At 44.6% G+C, this 23160-nt stretch overlaps 1 protein-coding gene across 1 annotated transcript; it reads right to left on the bottom strand.

The window, feature by feature from the left end:
• Window positions 1-3976: 3976 nt before the first annotated feature.
• On the bottom strand, window positions 3977-21446 carry LOC117354616 (zinc finger protein 420-like). The gene is made up of 4 exons (XM_033932414.1): window positions 21268-21446; window positions 18053-18179; window positions 11516-11626; window positions 3977-6157 (listed from the first exon to the last, which is right to left on the bottom strand). Exons 1-4 carry the CDS (start codon window positions 21289-21291, stop codon window positions 4491-4493), a joined length of 1929 nt encoding a protein of 642 aa, XP_033788305.1. The 5' UTR covers window positions 21292-21446; the 3' UTR covers window positions 3977-4490.
• Between the last annotated feature and the right edge of the window lie 1714 nt (window positions 21447-23160).

Here is a 23160-nt window from a genome sequence, read left to right as displayed (position 1 = left end):
CAGGTCACAAGATCTTTGCGAAGATCAGCTAACACTGCTTTAATATCAGCGCACAATCCTTGCATCTCCACCTTCAAGTCCCAAAACCAACGAGACACATCTTTCTTGGTAATTTCTTCGTCGCCAGTCCAACTCGACTTCCGACGGGTCAGGCGCCATTTTATTTTCTCCTGCGACTGCTGGCGTCTCTGCTTGTCCACGGCGGTTACCATCGGCACTTGCCGTAAACGTAAATTTGTCAAGCCGCTTTCGTGTCGTCTCACTCCACTACTCAAAAAACAAGTCAAGGAAGGAGAACAAATGTAAAACAAATTCTCTCTGAACGGAGCCAAAGATTCAGCCGTCCATTCCCCAGCGATGACATCACTTCCTCCATATTTTCTAATTACTTAGTGATTACATATGTACTAGTTGTGTGCTGACATTTCTACAGAGATATTTGTGAGTTGTTATTTACAGTTGGCTATATACGATATATATATTCTTTTATTTTCAAAATAAAATCAATTTCAGATCTTCTGGTCTTATCGTTCTAATAAGATTGCGTAAATCTGAACCTGGCTGGTAGCAGGTTCCCTAAACACGAGTAAGAGATGCTTAACTGATTGCCTGACAGTTTTATTTCACCCTAATAATTAGTGCTACAGATCCTGTCTCCACCAGCCCACAGTCTCTCAACTGCCACCCTAAAATTTTCCCCTGTTCTCTCTGATACCACAAGCTACCTTCACTCTGCAAATTCTGTAAACACTCAAACCACACTGCTCTGCTGCTATTATCCCATACCCTAATTTGCACATGTCTGCCTTGGCCTGTATGTATCTCACTGGGTCAAGGTCTCCATTCCCTCACCCTCCAGCAGCTTCTTCATTGTCACGCTCACAATGACCAGAAATCTTTGACACAAGTTAGGAGTCACTGCCCAGGAAAAGGATCTAGGTGTCACTGTTGAGCATACGTTGAAACCCTCAGCTCAGTGTGCGGCGGCGGCGGCTCAGAAAGCAAATAGAATTTTAGGAATTATTTTGGAAAGGAATGGAAAACAAAGATGAAAATATTGCCTTTGTATTTCTCTTTGGTGCATCTGCACCTGGAATACTGTGTGCAATTCTGATCACCGCGTCTTAAAAAAGATATAGCGGAATTAGAAAAGGTACAAGAAGGGCGACAAAAATGATAAAAGCGATGGAATGACTTTCCTATGAGGAAAATCACTCAGATAAATTGTAACTTGTTAACTGTTTATTATGTATGTTAACTGGTAACCCGTTCTGAGTTCTTTATGGAAAACGGGACAGAAAACAAATTAAATAAATAAAAAGCTAAAGTGGCTAGGGCTCTTAAGTCTGAAAAAGAAATGGTTCAGGGGAGACATGACAGAGGTCTATAAAATACTGAGTGGAATGGAATGGGTAGATGCGAATTGCTTGTGTACTCTTTCTAAAAATACTAAGACTAGGGGCATGCATTGAAGCTACTAAGTAGTAGATTTTAAACAAACCAGAGAAAATATTTCATCACTCAAAATGCAATTAAATTCTGCAATTCGCTGCCAGAGAATGTGGTGAAAGTAGTTAGCTTAGCAGGGTTTGAAAAAAGGTTTGGCACATTTCCTAAAAGAAATGTCCATAAGCCTCTATTAAAAGGGCTTGGGGAATTCTACCAATTATTCCTAGGATATACAGCCTAAAATCTGTTTCACTGCTTGGGATCTTGCCAGGCACTCGTGATCTTGGTTGGCCACTGCTGGAAACATGATCAGTCCAGCATGACAACTCTTATGTTATGTTCTTATGTTCTAAAGTATTTGCAGCTCAGCTGGTTCTGCTTACGACCCAGAGTATTTAATTCTTTTAGGGCTGAAGGGTTTGTATCCAAGGTAATGAACACAGTGGGGATTACTATATTACATATACCTAGTAGGGATGAAACCTGCTGTGGTTTGTACTAACCAATATCACTAATAAATATGAACCTTTTAAGTTATAGCAAAAAACCTGCTGAATTGCCTGGCAAAACAGTTGTCCCACTGGTTCATCTTGAACAAGTAGCATTTGTCCCCAGCAGACAAATAACAGATAATATCAAACAAGTGTGTGAGAGAGTAAGGGGTTCTCATTCACTAATGTTACCATGTCAGTGGGCAGTACAGGGCGCTGGCCCAAGAATGGAAGAACTACAGATCTCTGAAGGCACTGAGCCACTACGATTCAGGCTGAAGCACATTGGGAGAGTGATGCAATCCTAAGTCACAAGGGTGGGGGGGCTCTGTCAGAAAGAAGGATAAATGTCCTAGCAGGGAGATAATCGGAGAGGTCCCTGAAAGACAGAAAGCGACTCTTGGTTTCCCTAGACAGAGGTGTAGGCAGGCTTTGGAGAAAGGATTGATGCCTATAGCGGCTTGGCTGAGGTAAGCCACAGCTATATTTTGTGTTTTGTGTGAGGCAAACAATAAAACATTTTTTTTCACGTGAAAAAAAATGTTTGTGTATGTGTGCTAACCGCTCCTGGTAATCCAGGCCAGTCTGCCACAAAGTGTTAAATTTAATGGGCTAGCAGGAAAGAGCTTATTTTTTAACATAGAGAAAGCCTTCGTTAGGATCCATTGACCTTTTATGTTTAAAGAGCTCTAGAAAATGAAACAGGACCTAGATTGTTGTTGCCTGGTTGAACTTTAATTTTTTGTTTATTTCCACACACATCCAGGGAAGGGTGAGAGGGTGGGGGAGGGGGGCTATTTCTATCTTAATTTTAGCCCTTTGAGAATATACATCCAGGGTGGGTGGGAGGAGGGTGGGATTACAATACTATTTTAAATAGGGAAAGGTTATTGAAAGAATCTATGTATTTGTGTTTTTATTGATTAGTCATTGGGTGGGGGGATAAAATGGTTGCTCATGTATGTCTGTATGTTGAATACGCTTTTCTTGATTTATTATATGTTTATATACTGTTGATATTTGGAAAATCAATAAAAAATTAAAAAAAAGATCCATTGGCCTTTTATGTTTAAAGTGCTCCATAAAACTGAATAGGACCTAGATCCTGTTGTTGCCTGGTTGAACTTTATAGTTCCCTTGAAGCATGTATAAAAGTTAATGGGGCAGACTCATCCAGCCTTCCCTTGGGGAATATGATGTGGCAAGGCTGCTCACTTTTCCCATTCCAATTCACGTTGGTGATGGAGCCTTTGGCACAAGCAGTATGGAACTGTAGTGACATAGAGGGAGTGGAAGGGATGTTACATAAACTATCACTATTTGTGGATGATTATATCTTTGAAATATCTACTCTCACGATCATTGGTTATTAGAGAACTAAGGTCTTATTGGGAATGAACCTAGACAAAATGGAGGCTGGACTTGTAGATGTTCTCTCCCCCACAAAAATCAAACTGACCACCAAAAACATACAGGAAATAAATTTAACAAAAAAGAAGTGCGTACTTACAAGTATGTATTTACAAGTGCGTATTTATAAGTGCGTATTTACAAGTGCGTATTTACAAGTGCGTACTTATTAGTACATATTTACACGTGTAAGTTATACATGTAAGTTAAGTGTGTAACTTAGACGTGTAAGTTACACATGTAAGTTAAGTTACACGTGTAAGTTACTTTTAATATATCTTTGAAAAAGTGCTCAGTGCCCACGTCTCCCACATGAGAGCCGCAAAGAAATCAATCTGGGACCATCACCGCATTTTTGTTGGCCCTGTTCAGCCACCTAGAATAGCCTTACTGGGTCAAACCAATGGTCCATCAAGCCCGGTAGCCCCTCCTCACAGTGGCCAATCCAGGTCCCTAGTACCAGGCCAAAACCCAGAGTAGCAACATTCTGTGCTACAGGGCAAGCTGTAACTTCCCCCATGTCTGTCTCAATAACGGACTAAGGACTTTTCCTCCATTTATTTGTCTAAACCTTTCTTAAAACCAGCTACACTCTCCGCTCTTACCACAACTTCTGGTAATGCGTTCCAGAGTTTAACTAGTCCTCCTAATGGTTTTAAAAGTATTTCCCTGTAACTTCATCAAGTGTCCCCTGGTCTTTGTCATTTTTGACGGAGTGAAAAATTGATCCACCATCGTTTAACAAAGCCACTAGTCAAGTGGCACTTAGCTGATATTATATCTCATCTTCTCTTCTAATAGCAGCAAAGTGCCACTTTTTTTGATTAGTGGCTCTCATGTGGGAGTTGTGGACACTGAGCCCATTTCAGAGATATATATATTTTTATTTTTTTGTAAAATTATTTCTTCTATGTTTTTGGTGGTCAGTTTGATTTTTGTGGAAGAATATAAGCATTATATTATTATATTGTTAAAGCAGACTTCACATAAAATCTTTTCTCACCTTCTAGACAAGAATATAGTTTTTCTCCAGTATAAATCCTCTTGTGCATTTTTAAAGTGGAGGGATCTTTTACCACATTATGAACAGGTATAAGGTTTCTCTCCAGTATGAATCCTCTTGTGCATATTTAAAGATGATTAATCATGATTTTTAAAATCACATTCTGGATTTGTATAAGGTTTCTCTTTGATATGAATCATCTTGTGTCTACTTAAATTTGATTGTGTACTAAAGTTTTTCCCACATTCTGGACACGAATATGGTTTCTCTCCCAAATGAATCCTCTGATGCTGTTTTAAATGTGATTGCTGAGTAAAGCTTTTCCCACATTCTGGACATGAATATGGTTTCTCTCTGGAATGAATCCTCTTGTGTCTTCTTAAATTTGATTGTTGATTAAAGCCTTTACCACATTCTAGACATGAATATGGTTTCTCTCTGGAATGAATCCTTTTGTGTCTTCTTAAATTTGATTGCTGATTAAAGCTTTTACTACATTCTAGGCATGAATATGGTTTCTCTGTGGTATGAATCATCTCATGTTTTCTTAAATCTGATTGGTAAATAAAACTTTTCCCACATTCTGGACAGGAATATGGTTTCTCCCCAGTATGAAAGCTCTTGTGTTGTTCTAAAGATGATTTCCATGTAAAATGTTTACCACATTCTGGACAGGAATATGGTTTCTCCCCAGTATGAAAACTCTTGTGTCGATCTAAAGATGATTTCCATGTAAAACTTTTCCCACATTCTTGACAGGAATATGGTTTCTCTCTGGTATGAATCCTCTTATGCAGTTTTAAATTAATTTGCTGATTAAAGCTTTTCCCACATTCTGGACAAGAATATGGTTTCTCTCCAGTATGAATCCTCTTATGCATATTTAAAGATGAGTGATCATGATATTTTTTATCACATTGTAGACTTATATATGGTTTCTCTCCGGTATGAATCCTCTTGTGTTTTTTTAAATTTAATTGTGTACTAAAGTTTTTCCCACATTCTGGACAGGAATATGGTTTTTCTCCCATATAAATCTTTTTGTGCTGTTTTAAATGTGATCGCTGACTTAAGTTTTTACCACATTTTGGACTTGTATATGGTTTCTTTCCGTTATGAATCCTCTTGTGTTTTCTTAAATTTGATTGTGTACTAAAGTTTTTCCCACATTCTAGACAGGTATGTGGTTTCTCCCCTGTATGTATTATCTTGTGGATTCTAAAATTTGATTCTACACAAAATCTTCTACCACATTCTGGACATGAATATGGTTTCTCTTTGGTATGAATCATCTCGTGTGTTCTTAAATTTGATTGGTAAATAAACTTTTTACCACATTCTGGACAGGAATATGGTTTCTCTCCAGTATGAAAACTCTTGTGTAGTTCTAAAGATGATTTCCATGTAAAACGTTTACCACATTCTAGACAGGTATATGGTTTCTCTCTGGTATGAACCCTCTTGTGTCTTCTTAAATTTGATTGCCGATTAAAGCTTTTCTCACATTCTGGACAAGAATATGGTTTCTCTCCCGTATGAATCCTCTGGTGCTGTTTTAAATGTGATCGTTGACTTAAGCTTTTACCACATTCTGGGCAGGAATATGATTTATCTCTGGTATGAACCCTCTTAAGTAGTTTTAAATTTGATCGCAGATTAAAGCTTTTACCACATGAATATAATTTCTCTCTATTATGAATCTTCTCATGTTGTTTTAAACTTGACTGGTGATTAAAACTTTTGCCACATTCTGGACATGCGAATGGCCTCTCACTTTCATGGATCTTCTGAATAAATTTTAAACCTGTTTAAGGATAAAAAGGTTTTATCATAATAATAAAGATGTAGCATGTACAAAATAATCCAAATGAGAGAGAAACATTCTTAGATAAGATATAAAAAAATAAAATAAAAGCTTTGATAAAAGCTTAAGAAATTAGTTTTATAGCACAAAATGCAACTATGAACTCCCAAGGTCACTTGTTGGGAAGTTTGGAGAAGACGTGACAGCGTTGGAGCTCAAGTCGACTTTTGTCAGCTAAGTCCCTGAATGTGCCTCCGGGTGACTTTGCACTTTTCTAAACCTGAGCTGTTCTGCGAGGGAGTTTTTGCCAGTGAAAGTATCAAAAGCAGTTTTGATTTGTAGCTTTTGTTCCTATACTGCTACATTAGTCTGAGGCCTTTTCTCCCTCTTTTTGGGTGCATGCTGGGTTTGAAGAGGGGGGTACCTCAGTGCCACAATCACACAACATTTTGAATCATTATACAGACAGTTAAATACCTACATGGTGTAAATGCTTATGAGCAGAGTCTCTTTCATTTGAAAGGAAGCGGTGGAATGAGAGGGCAAAAGATAAAGTTAAGAGATGTAATTTACGGAGTAATTTAAGGCAATACATTTTTTACAGAAAGGGTGGAAGATGGGTGGAATAGTCTCCCAATAGAGATGGTGGAGACAAAGACCGTCTAAATTCAAAAAGGCGTGGGACAGGCATGTAGGGATGGAGATCTGATAAGTTCTGATCCAGGACATCAGAACACAGGCAGGGTCAGCATACAGGCAGTTCTGAACACAGGCCAGGTTGGCACACTGACCTAGGCCCTGTGTGTGGATCTAGGCCTGTGTTTGGATCTGAGGCCCTGTTTCTCATTCCCTCTCCCTCCTCTCCCATTCTAAGCAAGGACAAGGTTTGCACCTTGAGACAGAATACTGAGGCATTTCTCCTCCTTCCTGTCACATATTAACCTGACACAGGTTTACCCTTATCTTATTCCTTATCTTGTTTAAGCATCCCTTATATGGGCAACAATCAGACTTTGTCTGAGCAAGCCTTGACTTAAAGCTAATCCAGAAAGCTTAAGAAGTATGCATTATAACCTTTGGACTGTCACATGCCATAGTAAGATTTGAGACATATCAGAAATGTACACATTGGGAATCACTTTATTGTAACTGTTATTATGTATTCATATATCATGTGAGATAGTAACTTTGAGAATCACATGAAATACGTAAACAATGTATTGCCTTGGTCTAGTCCTCACTGTAAATGCATTATGACATTATAACCTTGTAGAGCATTAGCTAAGTAATTAATGGAACTATGATTCTCAATAAAAGGGGGAGAGACCATCCTTTAGGTCGCCTCATCCCACTCTGAGCCTTGTGTGTGCAGTATCATTCCTATACAGGCACATGGGATCTCTTAAGGACAGGAGGAGATAGTGGATGCTGTGGATGGGCCATTTGGCCTTTAAGAACATAAGAAGTTGCCTCCACTGGGTCAGTCCAGAGATCCATCGCGCCCAGCAGTCCGCTCCCGCGGTGGCCCATCAGGCCTATGACCTGTGAAGTGGTCCCTGACTATTCCTATAACCTACCTCTACTTCTATCTGTACCCCTCAATCCCCTTATCCTTTAGGAACCTATCTAAACCTTCCTTGAACCCCTGTAGCGTGCTCTGGCCTATCACAACCTCCAGAAGCGCGTTCCATGTGTCCACCACCCTCTGGGTAAAAAAGAACTTTCCTAGCGTTTGTTCTAAACCTGTCCCCTTTCAATTTCTCCGAGTGCCACCTTGTACTTGTGGTTCCCCACAGTCTGAAGAATCTGTCCCTGTCTACCTTCTCTATGCCCTTCAGGATTTTGAAGGTTTCTATCATGTCTCCTCTAAGTCTCCGCTTTTCCAGGTTGAATAGCCCCAGTATTTCCAACCTGTCAGCATATGAAAAGTTTTCCATACCTTTTATCAGTTTAGTCACTCTTCTCTGAACTCCCTCAAGTACTGCCATGTCCTTCTTGAGGTACGGCGACCAGTACTGGACACAGTACTCCAGATGTGGGCGCACCATTGCACGATACAGCGGCATGATGACTTCCTTCGTCCTGGTCGTGATACCCTTTTTAATGATACCCAACATTCTGTTCGCTTTCTTTGAGGCTGTTGCACACTGTGCTGATGCTTTCAATGTTGTGTCCACCATCACCCCCAGGTCTCTTTCAAGGTTGCTTACCCCTAGCAATGATCCCCCCATTTTGTAGCTGAACATCGGGTTCTTTTTCCCTACATGCATGACCTTGCATTTCTCTATGTTAAAGCTCATTTGCCACTTTTTTGCCCACTCTTCCAGCCTCGTTAGGTCCCTTTGCAGGTCTTCGCAGTCTTCCGCGGTTCTAACCCTGCTGCAGAGTTTGGTGTCATCCACAAATTTAATAACCTCACATTTTGTTCCCGCCTCCAGGTTGTTAATAAATATATTGAACAGTAGCGGTCCCAGCACCGACCCCTGTGGAACTCCGCTCGTGACCCATTGCCAGTCTGAGTAATGGCCCTTTACTCCAACCCTCTGTTTCCTGCCTACCAGCCAGTGTTTGATCCGTCGGTGGACATCCCCTTGCACCCCGTGGTTCCACAGCTTCTTAAGCAGCCGTTCGTGGGGTACCTTGTCGAAGACTTTTTGGAAGTCAAAGTAAATGATGTCTATGGATTCCCCTTTATCCATCTGGCTGTTTATTCCCTCAAAGAAGTACAGTAAGTTCGTGAGGCATGACCTTCCCTTGCAGAAGCCGTGCAGGCTCGCCTTCAGCTGTCCATTGTTTTCTATGTGTTCGCAGATGCTGTCTTTAACCAGTGCTTCCATCATCTTTCCCGGAACCGAGGTCAAGCTCACCGGTCTGTAGTTTCCCGGGTCACCCCTTGATCCCTTCTTAAAGATGGGCGTGACATTTGCTATTTTCCAGTCCTCCGGGATCTCCCCAGTTTTTAAGGATAGGTTACATATTTGGCAAAGTGTATCCGCTATTTCGTTTCTCAGTTCTTTTAGTACCCTTGGGTGGATGCCGTCCGGACCTGGTGATTTGTTGCTCTTCAGTCTGTCTATCTGTCAGAGGACATCCTCTTGGCTTACCTCTAGTTTGACCAGCTTTTCATCCTGATCCCCACTTATGATCTCCTCGGGTTCTGGAATATTGGATGTGTCCTCTCTCGTGAAGACTGACGAGAAGAACTCTTTTTCCTTCTTTACCACTCCCTTCTTGTCTCCATCATCCAATGGTCCCTGGCTGGTTGCTTCCCCTTCATGTACCTGAAGAATGGTTTGAGGTTTCTTGCTTCCCCCGCCAGTCTCTCTTCATATTCTCTTTTTGCTTTCCTAATCACTCGGTGACATTCCTTTTGGTGTCTTTTGTGCTCCTTCTGGTTGTCCTTGGTTTGGTCCTTTTTCCATTTTCTGAACAATGTTTTATTATCCCTTATCGCCTTTTTCACTGCATTTGTTATCCACACCGTGTTTTTTGTTCGATTCTTTTTGCATCCTTTCCTAAACCTGGGGACATACAGGTTCTGTGCTTTGTGCACCGTGTCCTTGAGTAGGGACCAGGCTTTTTCTACAGTCTCCATCTTCCCTGAGCTGCTGCTGAGTTTCTTTCCCACCATTTTCCTCATGGCCTCATAATTCCCTTTTCTGAAATTGAGTGCTGTCGTTGTGGTTCTTTTCACCTTTGATGTTCCTATTGTTAATTTGCACTGGATCATGTTGTGATCGCTGTTTCCTAGTGGCGCTAGTACTACCACCTCTTTTGCGGGTCCCCCTAGCCCCTCGAGGATTAGGTTGAGAGTGGCATCTCCTCGTGTTGATTCCATGACCAGTTGTTCCATGAAACAGTCCCTCATAGCCTCCAGGAATTTTGTTTCCCTTGTGCAGTTTGAGTGTCCAATACTCCAGTCTATTCCAGGGTAGTTGAAATCCCCCATCACCACCACACTTCCGCTTTTGCATACCTGCCTCAATTCAGCCTCTAGGTCCTGGTCATTTGCTTCTGATTGCCCTGGCGGGCGATAGTACAGTCCCAATTTTATGTCTGCTCCATTTCCTCCTGGTAGCTTAACCCATAGTGATTCCAAGCCGTCCGCCCTTACTGTTGTTTCCATCCTGGTTGAAAGAATGGAGTCCTTTATATATAGCGCTATTCCTCCACCCTTCTTGTATGTCCTGTCTCTCCTATAGAGCTTGTACCCTGGTATGACCACATCCCAATTGTTATCCTCGGACCACCATGTTTCTGTGACTCCAATTATGTCTAGGTCCTCCTTACTGGCTATGACTTCTAGCTCTCCCATTTTGGTTCTTAGGCTCCTTGCATTAGTGTATAGGCAATTTAAGTCCCGGTTGTTTACCTTCCCTGTTGGTTTTCCTCATGGTTTGGTGCTCCTGCCGACCCCCTCATGGGCTGCCAGTCCCCGAGCCTCGTTTCGTTCATCCTCCTCCTGTGGTGTGACTATCTCGTCCTCAGCCTGCTTCCCCATTTTTGGATGTCCCTCTGGCTCCTGCTGTTCTCTCTTCTTCCTGCTTTTTAGTTTTGTTTGTTCCTTGGGTCCCTGTATTGCACCTTTGGGTCCTTTTTCCAAAAAGTCTCGAGCCCTCTTTTACATCCTTGTTTGATACTCTTGTCCGATGTGTCGATGTCAGATCGACTATCGGCTTTCCCCTTCTCCTCAGTTTAAAGCCATGTCTATGCCGTTCTGGACGTTGTGTGCCAGCATCCTCATTCTAGCCGTGCTCAGGTGCAGTCCGTCTTTCCTGTAGAGCTTGTTTTTCCCCAAAAAAGTTGTCCAGTTCCATACAAAGTGGAAACCTTCCTCTTCGCACCATCTCCTCAGCCAACCGTTTATTGCTTTCAGTTCGGTCTGCCTCCTTGCATCCGCCCTCGGTACTGGCAGGATCTCTGAGAAGGCTATCTTCCTTGTCCTCAGCTTCAGTTTCCTCTCCAGGATCTTGAACTGCTCAGTTAGTGTAGTCCTGTTGTAATTCTTTCTGCTGACGTCGTTGGTTCCAACGTGGATTATCACTGCTGTCTCCTCCGTCTCAGCTCCTTCCAGGATTCTCTCGATTCTGTCGGTGATGTCCTTCGTCCTCGCCCCCGGAAGACATGTCACTAGTCGGTCTTCTCTCCCTCCTGCTATGTGATTGTCCAACATATTTCTATGTTTCTATGCAACACTTCCTCTTACTCAGTATGAGTTATTATTACTCAGCTGTACTCTGTAAAGAGCAAAAAGGAGTAATATAATACTTATTATTCACCAGTACTCTGCAATATCTCCTCATACTCAGCTGTATTGAAAAATACCCCATATCATTCTGTAGACTATTTGTTACTCACCTGTGTATGAATGTCTAACTTCTCTCTCTCCTGGCTCCTGGGGATCCTGGATATTTGGCTCTCCCTCTTGTTTAATCCATGATAACGGATCAGGACTTATTCTTACGTAGCCTGTTTGCAGGAATAAACAAGAAAACTGAGTTATACTTCCCTTTTATTAAAAAAAAAACACGCAGCAGGAGATTCACCCAAAGCAGTGTACAGCAGATACAGCTTGACATAAAACTTACAATTCTGTTAACATCACAACAATAGTAAAATGATCATATATAAATAAAATAAATGAGGTAAAGTTGAAAACAGCAAAATGAAACCTAATAATGGGACTGCCGTGAAATAGTATCAAACGCCCCCCACATTTCGCCCCCAGCAATTCGCCCCTCACATTTCGCCCCCCACATTTCGCCCCCAGACACATTTCGCCCCCACACATTTCGCCCCCACACATTTCGCCCCCCGGATGTTTTGCCCCCACACATTTCGCCCCCGCACATTTCGCCCCCCGCACATTTCGCCCCTGATTATGTGTACTGCACATTTCGCCCCTGAGCGTTCCTCCGTTCTCTCTCTCTCACTCTAACTTTGTCTCCCTTCCCACCTCCCCTTTCTGCGTCTAAGATAGGGTCGGCAACATACAGCTTGTCGGCGACGCACAACCCCTCCCTCCCGTGGCGTGTGCGGCGGCCCTCCCGCAGGAACCAAGGGAGCGTCTCGGCGGGCTCTGGCAGGCCGCGGCTCAACAAGGGAGAGTCGGGGTGGGTGCGACTCTCTCTCTCTGGCTCCCCGGCTCTCTGCCGTGACCTGCTCTCTGCCTCCCCGGCTCTCCCTCCCACACAGCCGGGCCGCCCAGGGAGGGGAAGGACGCATTTGCAGGGCTCTACCTCGGCCACTGTGGTGCAGGGTTCACACAGTTCCCTTATACTATTTTTAAAAAATTCCCTTTCTGCCAAATAAATATTGCCATTTGGCAATGATTTTCAGACAGTATGTGTGGGTGATTTTACAGACCATATGTTACACACATTTTCAGTGAGAAACTACCCAGGCTTCTGGAATTTAGCAAGTTCAAAGGATACATGTTATAAATTGCCTGCATCCTTTGCTTCTGTCATTTGTGTTAATGGCGGAACAGGGATAGTTCAGCTTCTGTATATTTGAAAACTGAAGGTCTATGCAATGATTTTCTCCCTTGACCTCTACAAGCCCATAGGAATTCCTCTTTATCCAGCAGCTGAAAGTATGCGTGCTGTGGTATCAATCTATATTCTTAGCTGCATTTAAAGGAGGAAAGCAGTGGTGGTTGTGGGGTTACATTTCTCTCAGGTCATTTTTGCCCATTTATAAATGAAATTGAATTTCCTCAAGTAAATGGTTTGGCAAATCACTCTCTCAGGGGCTGATGCAGAAAGCTACCACACAGTGGTGCCTCACCGTGCCCTCCTCTCCATCTCCCCTCTCGTTCCATGCCAACCTCCACTCCTTCTGCACCCCCTATGCCACACTTACACGCACCCTGTACCTCTTTTAAATCTTCACCAGTGTGAGCAGCTTCTCTGGCCTGCTGCTTGCACCAGCATTGGCTTTCCCTCTGCCATCACTTCCTGGTCCCGTGACCCGGAAGTGATTTCAGAAGGAGCCAGGCTGGCGTGAGCAGCAGACCAGAGAAGCTGCTCACACTGGTGAAGATTTAAAAGAGGTACAGGGTGCGTGTAAGTGTGGCATAGGGGGTGCAGAAGGAGCACTTACACCCTCCCTTTCCTAACCCTGAACTTCTTTAATAATAATTTTATTTTTGTATACCACCACACCACATAGTTCTAGGTGGTTCACAGCGCGAGCAACTACTCACATGGGACAGAGAAGTGCGAATGCCCCAAACCCGGAGCGGTCCGCTCCCTCCCCTTACTATGCCACTGCTTCCACAAGTCTGTGCAGTTGTACATCCCAAGCAATTCAGAAGAGAATTGTTGACTCACGCCGAATACATGTCCACAATTGCATTAAAATGAATGCATATGAGGCCATTATGTATTTTGCAGTGATATGTGCAAACCCCTCCCTCCCGTGGCGTGTGCGGCGGCCCTCCCGCAGGAACCAAGGGAGCGTCTCGGCGGGCTCTGGCAGGCCGCGGCTCAACAAGGGAGAGTCGGGGTGGGTGCGACTCTCTCTCTCTGGCTCCCCGGCTCTCTGCCGTGACCTGCTCTCTGCCTCCCCGGCTCTCCTAATCTCCGCCGTGACCTACTTTATGCCTCCCCCAACTCTCTCTCTGGCACCCCGGCTCTCTGCCACAACCTGCTCTCTGCCTCCCCGACTCTCTCTCTCTGGCTCCCCTATGAGCGTTGGAGCTTTTTAGAAAGGCTAGGTTCATACCTCAATAATCTTCTTTCTTGTAGATGTGTCTAGTAGTCCTGAAAGCTAGGGTTACGCATCTGAACCCGCAAGTTGCTTGCAGAATGATATCACTCGTCTTTCAGCTCCGCCTCCTTCCCAGCATGCTTGCTCCTGTTCTCTCAGTTTGTACAAAAGCAGTCAAGAACCACTGTAATAAGAGACATCACTGGAAGGAGGGCAAAGGGGAGAACACCCCAAACATTAATTAATTAATTTTTCATTTTTATATCCCGTCCTCCCCAGGAGCCCAGAACGGGTTATAATAAAATAAAAATAAAATTAGGTACTTGAAACTTCTCTAACTGTCCTGAAGGCTCACAATCTAGCTAAAATACCTGAGAAAACAATTATTAAAATTATTAATACAGTGGTACCTTGGTTTACGAGTGCACCGGTTTGCAAGTGTTTTGCAAGACGAGCAAAACATTTGCAAAATCGGCACCTCGGAAACCGAGCGTGCCTCGATTTGCGAGCAGCGCCCCCGCGATCCGGCACCCTCCCCCCCCGTCGCGATTGGGCACCCCCCTCCCGCGATTGGGCACCCCCTCCGCTGCAAATGGGCACCCCCCCCGCCGCTTCTTACTGTCTTCTGGGCACCGGCATGTCCTGTGCGTTGGTGCCAGTGCCCGAAAATCAGCCTCCTCTTCTTGCTGGGCCTTGAGCATCTGCGCATGCTCAAGGCCTGTGAGTTTACGTTCTCTCCGAGAATCTCATAATCCAAGGTACCACTGTATTCTGTTCTGCTTTGAAACAAGTACTGGCACAAGTATCTTTCCCTAAATCTGAAAAGAGCAGCAGGGAAAATGTGCACAACCCTGAAATAAGGGGTTGATAGAAAATGATACTAGTGAAGGAAGGGGTCCTCAGTCTTCACAACTCATACATGGGGGGGGGAACAGCATATTACCCCTCCTAAAAGAGTTGCCACTGCAATAAACCCACTAGGACAATTGTTTGTGTTTCCAAAATGATGCAAGCTACACTTCCTTGATGAGTCACCCTGCACTGCCCCTGACCTTTTGACTTTGCCCTTTAATCGGGTACTACTGTATAACTAAAAGGCAACTTTCCCCAAGTTTGAATGCAAGCAGCTAAGATAGTCAAATGGAGTATTTCTTCCCCTTAGCAGATCCTCGCTCAGCACTTCTTACTGGAGTTGTTCCTACAATACGGAATGCACTTATCGTTAAGAGCTTAAAACGGTCCCTTTGTATATGATTTTTGATGCGAGTTACAAACTTGCTCTACAAATTTTTAGCAAATGTGAAAGAAGGTAGTGGAGCATAACCGAGTAAAGACCAGCAACAAACCTTCCTGAGGATGTAAGTTAGATCTCGGTGGGTGACCGGTGCAAGTCCTGAATAATAGTCCAATTAGCAAAAATCTAAATGATTTACAAAGTGATTAAAATATAAGGGAAGGGGAACCCATCTTTCTAGTCAATCTCTTGGAAGTTAGATAGATTCTGTTTATTTTATTCATTTTGTTGATCCTTATCTTGTGTGAACCGCATAGAACTTAATGGTTTTGCGGTACAGAAATGCGTTTTTATGCTATAAAACAATAGCAATGAAGCATCTAAAATGGTATTTTTAAACGACGTCCATGCATGATTTAAAAGGCTAACCTTGGCGGCTGATCCTTTTTAACCATTTTCCTCATTTTACCATAGTCACCCTTGTGAAAATGAAATGCTTTGCTACAGTAGATTTCCCTAGTCACCAGATATCAGCTCATGTCATTATCACTCTTTCCCAGCGGACCCAACACTGTTACCAATTTGCCAGCTTTCTGTAAACATTTCTACATCCGTCTGTTCAGTCTGCCCTGGGGGATGGTAGTACAGCTCCTACCAGCATACGCCTTAACTTCTAACATGGAATTTCTATCCATAAGGAATCCACGTTGCTGTTTCACGCAGAATGTTTATTTTCTTTGACTCAATTCCTCTTTAAGATTTAGTACAACGCCTCCCCTCTCCAATTTAATCCACTCTATCACTGTGATATAATTTGTACCCCGATAACCCAGTGTCCCAGTGATTGTCCTCCAGCTCTCAGAGATGCCTATTACCTTCCTCTTCATGTTGTGCTAATGTCATTGAGACTTGAGCATGCAACTGTGAAAGAGACATTGCTCTTTGATCAGAAATCAGATGGTCTCACAGGCAACGCAAACGTGTGTGCCTAGAGTTGACTGATCAAGAGGCTCAACTTCACTTGTTTTTCATTTGGGTTTCTAAAGCTGAGCTTTTGCCTCTACACTTCTCCCTCTGTATCCACGGGGGTTAGGGGCAGAGCTGGCCCGCGAATATAAAAAAAAACGTGAATAATATTCGGGCCAGTTCTGCCCCTAACCCCTGCTTCCCCCGGCTATTTTAAGCCCTGTAAGCCCCCCTTAAGCCTTACCTGGTGGTCTAGCAGGTTTTCAGAGCAGGAGCGATCTTCCCATGCTCCTGGCCCGTGAAAATCGCTCATAGGAAATGGCTGCCTTGAGCTCCCATCGTAGTCTCGAGAGACTACGGGAGCTCAAGGCAGCCATTTCCTATAATTGATCTGCATGGAGCAGGAGCGTGGGAAGATCAAGCCTGATGACTATTATCCAATGCTGAAGAACAAAAATAAATGTGGAATTGACCCAATCAGAATGGTGCGCACTCAAAAAAAGTGTCCTTCAACTCATCTGATAAATCCAAATGCCTCTATTCATCCAAAGCCTCAGAGGCTGAATCGGGCAGCACTAGTAGATAGGTGTGTCAAATAACTTTTCTAGTAGATAGGTGTGTCATTCTGGACAAGCAGTGCTGCGTCCTTACGTCACATAATTTTGATGGAGCACTTGCATGCTTGGGTACTAACTGCAGGTGGCAGTACAGCTCCCAATGAAGTAGGAGGGTCACAGAAAAAACCTGGAGTGGATTCCTTCTGTATATGACTTGCACCCATGGGGTGATAACCTCCGTGTCCGGAATGACACACCTATTGTACTGGAATATTTCTATACCGTACAAACTAAAGCTCTTGGCGGTTCACAAGAGAACAATCATAAATCATAGAAACATAGAAGATGATGGCAGAAAGGGGCCATGGCCCATCAAGTCTGCCCACTCTAATGACCCACCCCCCATGACATTACACCCCTAGAGTTCCCACATGTATATCCCATTTCCTTTTAAAGTCTGGCACGCTGCTGGCCTCAATCACCTGAAGTGGAAGTTAATTCCAATGATCAACCACCCTTTCAGTGAATAAATACTTCCTGGTGTCGCCATGAAATTTCCCACCCCTGATTTTCAGCGGATGCCCTCTTGTGGCCGAGGGACCTTTAAGAAAGAAGATATCCTCTTCTACCTCGATACGGCCCGTGATATATTTAAACGTTTCAATCATGTCTCCTCTCTCTCTACGTTCCTCGAGTGAGTATAGCTATAATCTTTTCAGCCGTTCCTCATATGGGAGATCTTTGAGCCCCGAGACCATCCTGGTGGCCATCCGTTGAACCGACTCAGCTCTCAGTACATCTTTTTGGTAATGTGGTCTCCAGAATTGTACACAATATTCCAGATGAGGTCTCACCATGGATCTGTACAACGGCATTATGACTTCGGGCTTCCGGCTGACGAAACTCCTACGGATACAACCCATCATTTGTCTTGCCTTTGATGAAGCCTTCTCCACAGACAAAACAAACATAGTAATCTGCTTGAAGTTGGCTGAGGCACTTTTCTGCTGTCACTTTCTATGTTTTTTCTATGTTTCTATGAAGTTTCTTCCTGATGATATTCAAAACCAGATGAGGTCATCATTTTGACTGTTCAGAGCATGCCATGCTGCTGTTAATTATGCCACTTTCTGCTTCTATATTATAATTTGGCCCTATTCCCTTCGTTTTCACTGGTCTCAAAGACCTAATCTTCTGCAGCCAGGTTCTGAGTATTTGGGCTATTCTGACCCTGGATTTTAGCTCTTCTTCAAGAAACATAGAATAACCTGTCTCTGATTTCAAAGGGAGAAAACTTGTAGGACACACAAGATGGTCTTATGGTCCCTCACTCTGTCAGATTCAGATAAGGGGTTAGTACAGAGAGATCCTCATCACTCTTAGAAGTTTCAGGAGCAAAGGAAGTGCAGAAAAATGTCTCCTTACCTAGGGAGATCAGAGTCTCATAATTCTCCTTCATCACCTCCCTGTAAAGCTCCTTCTGCCCTTCATCTAAATATTCCCACTCCTCCTGGGAGAAAGAGACAGCGATGTCCTCAAACGTCACCTGCATCTGAAACACAAACCAGGAACACACTCAGTGCCTTCTGCATCACCATCATTGTAGACCTGGTGCACATAAGTTGCTTAGTGTGCAAATACAAGGAGAGGTGTACTTGTACAAAACTGTCTTATACCATTTACTGCTCAGGACCTCGCAGATGTTTTCCAGTCTAAGATAAAAAGGATTGTAAAATCTATACAAGTAGATTTAGGGATAATTATTGCTCAAATAGAAACAACAGAAACCTCAAATGATTTTCCAGGAGATCGTATTTGGACTTATTTAAGTTGGTTGACATGCATGATGTTAAGACGATGCTTTCACGATTTTCTAAATTGGATTGCAGATTGGATCCCTGAGCTGCAAGATTAAGTTCATTGCCAAATAGTTTATTTCAATGGCTTACCAATTTGATAAACTTCTTATTACAACATGGTATTTACTCGAATGATATGGGAATAATTACCATATTTTTCGCTCCATAAGACGCACCTGACCATAAGACGCACCCTAGATTTAGAGGAGGAAAACAAGAAAAAAAAAACACTCTGAACCAAATTCTCCCTGCCAAGCTCTGTCCCCTGTCCCCCCTCTGGTGGTCTAGTGGTAGGCTGGGACAGAACAAGAAGGCCTAGTGGCAGGCAGGCAGGCAGGCCCCATACCCCCCACGTACCCTCCAGTACCTTAAATCATCCCCCCTAAACAACCATGTGCCCCCCAGTACCTTAAAACATCCCCCATCTGCCCCCCAGTACCTTAAATCATTCCCCCACGTACCCCCAGTACCTTTTTTAATCATCCCCCATACCTTTAATCATACCTGCTTGGTCCCTTTTTAAACTCCTCCCTCCTTAGATGGCTCTCATCCTTCCCAGCCAGCAGCGCACAGGCCAGAAGCTAAAGAAGCACTGTCTGGGCTTTGCACTCCCCAGTTATGTCTAGCAAGATACATATTTCAAATCTGATATATTTGAATCACAAGATAGAAATAAAATTATTTTTTTCTACCTTTTGTCGTCTCTGGTTTCTGCTTTCATTGCCTTTTCACTCTCTTCCAGCCAGTGTCTGCCCTAAGAACATAAGAATTGCCACTGCTGGGTCAGACCAGAGGTCCATCATGACCAGCAGTCCACTCACGCGTACCATGGCCCAGTACAGTGGCATGATAACCTTCTCTGTCTCTTCAGTCCAGCATCTGCCCCTTCCATTCACTGTCTGTCTTTCCCTGCCATCTCTCCTCCTGCCCCCCCCCCCCCAATTTGGTCTGGCATCCATCATCTTCCTTCTGTTCCCCTCATGGTCTGGCATCTCTGTCCTTCCCTCGCCCCTGTGGTTTTTAGCATCTCTCTCTTCTCATTTCCTTCACTCAGATCTGATATCATTCTCTGCTCTCTCTTCCCTTTTCTTCTCTGGTCTTCCTTCTCTATTTTCTGCCTCCATCTAAATTAAATTCTTTCTTACTATTTAGTCCCGTTTCCCTCTTTTCACTGTGTCTACTCACAGCTTGTCACCCCTTTCCCTCACCCCTCCATTATCTTACTATTTTCTTCCCCCTTTATTTATCTCCTCCTTCCATCCAGTATGTGTTCTTTCCCCACTTCCATTCAGCATCTGCTCTCCCCTCTCAACTGACATCCATCTGCCTTCTGCTCTCTCTCCCTTCTTCCCACTTCCATCATCTGTCCCCTTCTCTCTCTCATCTCCTCCATTTCATCATCTGCCCCTTTTCTCTCTATCCCCCCCCCAACTTCCCCCCCTTCTGCCCCCCTTCCCCTCACCTTTGCAGGTCACTTTCTTTCCCTTGAGGGTGGCTCATGTCAGAGGGGAAGCTTTGGTTGAGCAGAACCGCTTGCAAGGAACAGTGGAACTTACTTGATTGATGTCGATGCTGGGGCCCGTTGCCGTTTGAAGGAAAAAAAAAGGGACCTGCAAAGGCGAGAGGAAGGGAGACCTCCAGGAAGCTGCTCTTTGCCTTTCTTCAGCGGCCCAAGAGTCCAGACCACCAGCGGCAGCTCTGTGTACTTTTATCTTCGGCACAAAGCTGCCCCTAAGCAATAGTTTAGCGCGGTTTCATGAGGCAGCCTTGGAGCCTTTGCTAGGCCGGCCCGCTTCGATGATGCGATGTGGGCCGGCCTAGCAAAGGTCCCAAGGCTGCCTCATGAAACCGCGCTAAACTACTGCTTAGGGGCAGCTCTGTGCCGAAGTTAAAAGCAAACAGAGCTGCTGCTGGTGGTCTGGAGGTGAGGAGACAAGGCAAGAGGCAAACGCGGTGGAAGGCAGGAGTCCCGGCACGGCGACTGCAACAGGAAGTTGCAAGTCAGCTGACGCCGGCCTTTTGTTGCTGCGGGGACCGAATCCTTTGCGGACCGGCAAGATTTTTTTGCGGACCGGCGGTTGAAGAACTGTGCTCTACATAGTAAGACAGATCAGGATGGAGTTGCCAGCAAAGCTAACTCCAGCCCAGCAGTGGAGTGATGTAGCCAATGCTGGGATGGACTTCTATGGTCTGAATCTCATATGTGGCAAGACAGATGGAGTAGGTTTCAATTGCAACTCCGGTAGCTGGGAAGTAGGGCCAGCGCAGGGCAGATTTTCTCGCGGTCTGAGCCCTGAAAATGGCAAGGTCGGATCAGGGAGCAAGTATGTGTATTCCTATCATCTTAGTACAGGTCTTAGAAAATCTCAAGGGGAGGGGAACACATCTTATAGTGGAACTCAAAAAGTAAAATGAAGCAACCCACTGGATTGTTGGTTCAACATAGCCTTGTGAATGAATGTGACTGCTGGGCAGCCTGAATGGACCATGCAGGTGAGGAGGGGGCCTAGTGGTAGAGCTGCTGCCTCCTAGCCCTCCTCCTTGTGACCCTGGGCAAGTCACTTAATCCTCCACTGCCCCAAGTACAAAGTAGGCACCTGTATATAGTGTAAACCATTTTGAGTGTGGATGAGCAATTATAAAAAGGCAATGTACAGGTTCCAAACCCCTCTCCCATCTTCATAGCGGACTCTGCCCTCCCTCCCCCCTCCAGATAAGAGGAGAATGAGCCCCACTGCCAGGGGAAGCAAGTGGGGCAGTGTTCAGAGGGGAATCTCCTACCTGCTCAGAAGCTCCTACAGGCATTTCCCTCTCTGCTTTTGCAGGATTAGAAGTCAATTTTTCGGGGGGGGGGGTTCTTCCTCTAGACGAGAGTTTGCCTCTTGCGAGGAGCAGAAGCTGAATTTGACACTTGAGGATTTCTGCAGAGCTGCACAAAGAAGATGGACGATTCGGTTTTCTTCCGGGTGCATAACGATGATGTCACAAAGGGGCGGAGCTTCACACGGCATTTCCTAGATTCCGCCCTAGCGCTGCCGAGTCTCCTCCTGGAAGGGGCGGGGCTTGTTCAGAGCTGAGATCCACCCACATTCCACTACTCCAGAAAGAAGCCGAACACTTAGGACTGACGTGGGGCTAGCACAAAGCCCAAACTCCTCCTCTTCCCGCCCCCAGGGAAATTCTGAGCAATCAGCACCGGAGGGAGCTGAAACTCCTCCTCTTTTCTCCCTTATCCGCGCTAGGGGGCGGACTCTTCCCGCCCCAGGGACCATTCTGACCAATCAGCACTAAAAGGGGCAGAGCCGGAAGAAAAGAACGTCTGTCTCTCACCGGGCTCAGCCTTCGGTGTGAAGCTCCGCCCCCTCCCTTGTGACGTCACCAGTCTGGCTGAGCAGCAGTCTTATTTCTTCCTAGAATTTGGAAAGATTGGACGGAAACTTCCAGCTCCAAATCTCTTCCTGCCTTTTAATCCCAGTTCTGTCTGCAGTAGAGAAAGAGCTTCAATTTCATTTCTAATCCTGCAAAAAGGAAAATGCCTGCTGCAGCTTCCAACTTGGGAGACCTAAATCCAGGGGTGTCAAAGTCCCTCCTCGAGGGCCGCAATCCAGTCGGGTTTTCAGGATTTCCCCAATGAGTATACATGAGATCTATTTGCATGCACTGCTTTCATTGTATGCTAATAGATCTCATAGTAACATAGTAACATAGTAGATGACGGCAGATAAAGACCCGAATGGTCCATCCAGTCTGCCCAACCTGATTCAATTTAAATTTTTTTTTTTTTTTTTTTTTCTTCTTAGCTATTTCTGGGCGAGAATCCAAAGCTCTACCCGGTACTGTGCCTGAGTTCCAACTGCCAAAATCTCCGTCAAGACCCACTCCAGCCCATCTACACCCTCCCAGCCATTGAAGCCCTCCCCAGCCCATCCTCCACCAAACGGCCATACACAGACACAGACCGTGCAAGTCTGCCCAGTAACTGGCCTAGTTCAATCTTTAATGTTATTTTCTGATTCTAAATCCTCTGTGTTCATCCCACGCTTCTTTGAACTCAGTCACAGTTTTACTCTCCACCACCTCTCGGGAGCGCATTCCAGGCATCCACCACCCTCTCCGTAAAGTAGAATTTCCTAACATTGCCCCTGAATCTACCACCCCTCAACCTCAAATTATGTCCTCTGGTTTTACCATTTTCCTTTCTCTGGAAAAGATTTTGTTCTACGTTAATACCCTTTATATATATGTATATTCATTAGGGAAATCCTGAAAACCCGACTGGATTGCGGCCCTCGAGGAGGGACTTTGACACCCCTGCCCTTTGCGACCTGGGAGATTGCATGTGTAACTGGGTTCTAGTTGCCAGACTCCTGCTCTGGCCAGTGAATGATACACACTCTGCTCTGCAGAATCCCAGACTCTCCTCTGGGACCAAGGGCAAGATGCAAAAAACGCTCCGATCGTGTATGGAATTTGCCCATCCAATTCTCAAAACGGTTCACCGCATGGATTTCCGTGTTGTCATACATTCTCCGATTCTGGCATGTAAATGAGGTCATTAATATTAAAATGAGCCATCCCATCGATGGCCTAACGCTGCATGCCAGAATTGGATTGCTAATACCAACCTGGAAAAAAAATCCGACAGATCTGCCTGTTTTTTCAAATTTTTTTCAA

Source organism: Geotrypetes seraphini, chromosome 2 (genome assembly GCF_902459505.1).
Source record: "Geotrypetes seraphini chromosome 2, aGeoSer1.1, whole genome shotgun sequence".
NCBI classification, from domain to species: domain Eukaryota; kingdom Metazoa; phylum Chordata; class Amphibia; order Gymnophiona; family Dermophiidae; genus Geotrypetes; species Geotrypetes seraphini.
Note: the sequence above shows the minus strand (reverse complement) of the source record. Positions and strands in the feature narration are given on the sequence as shown.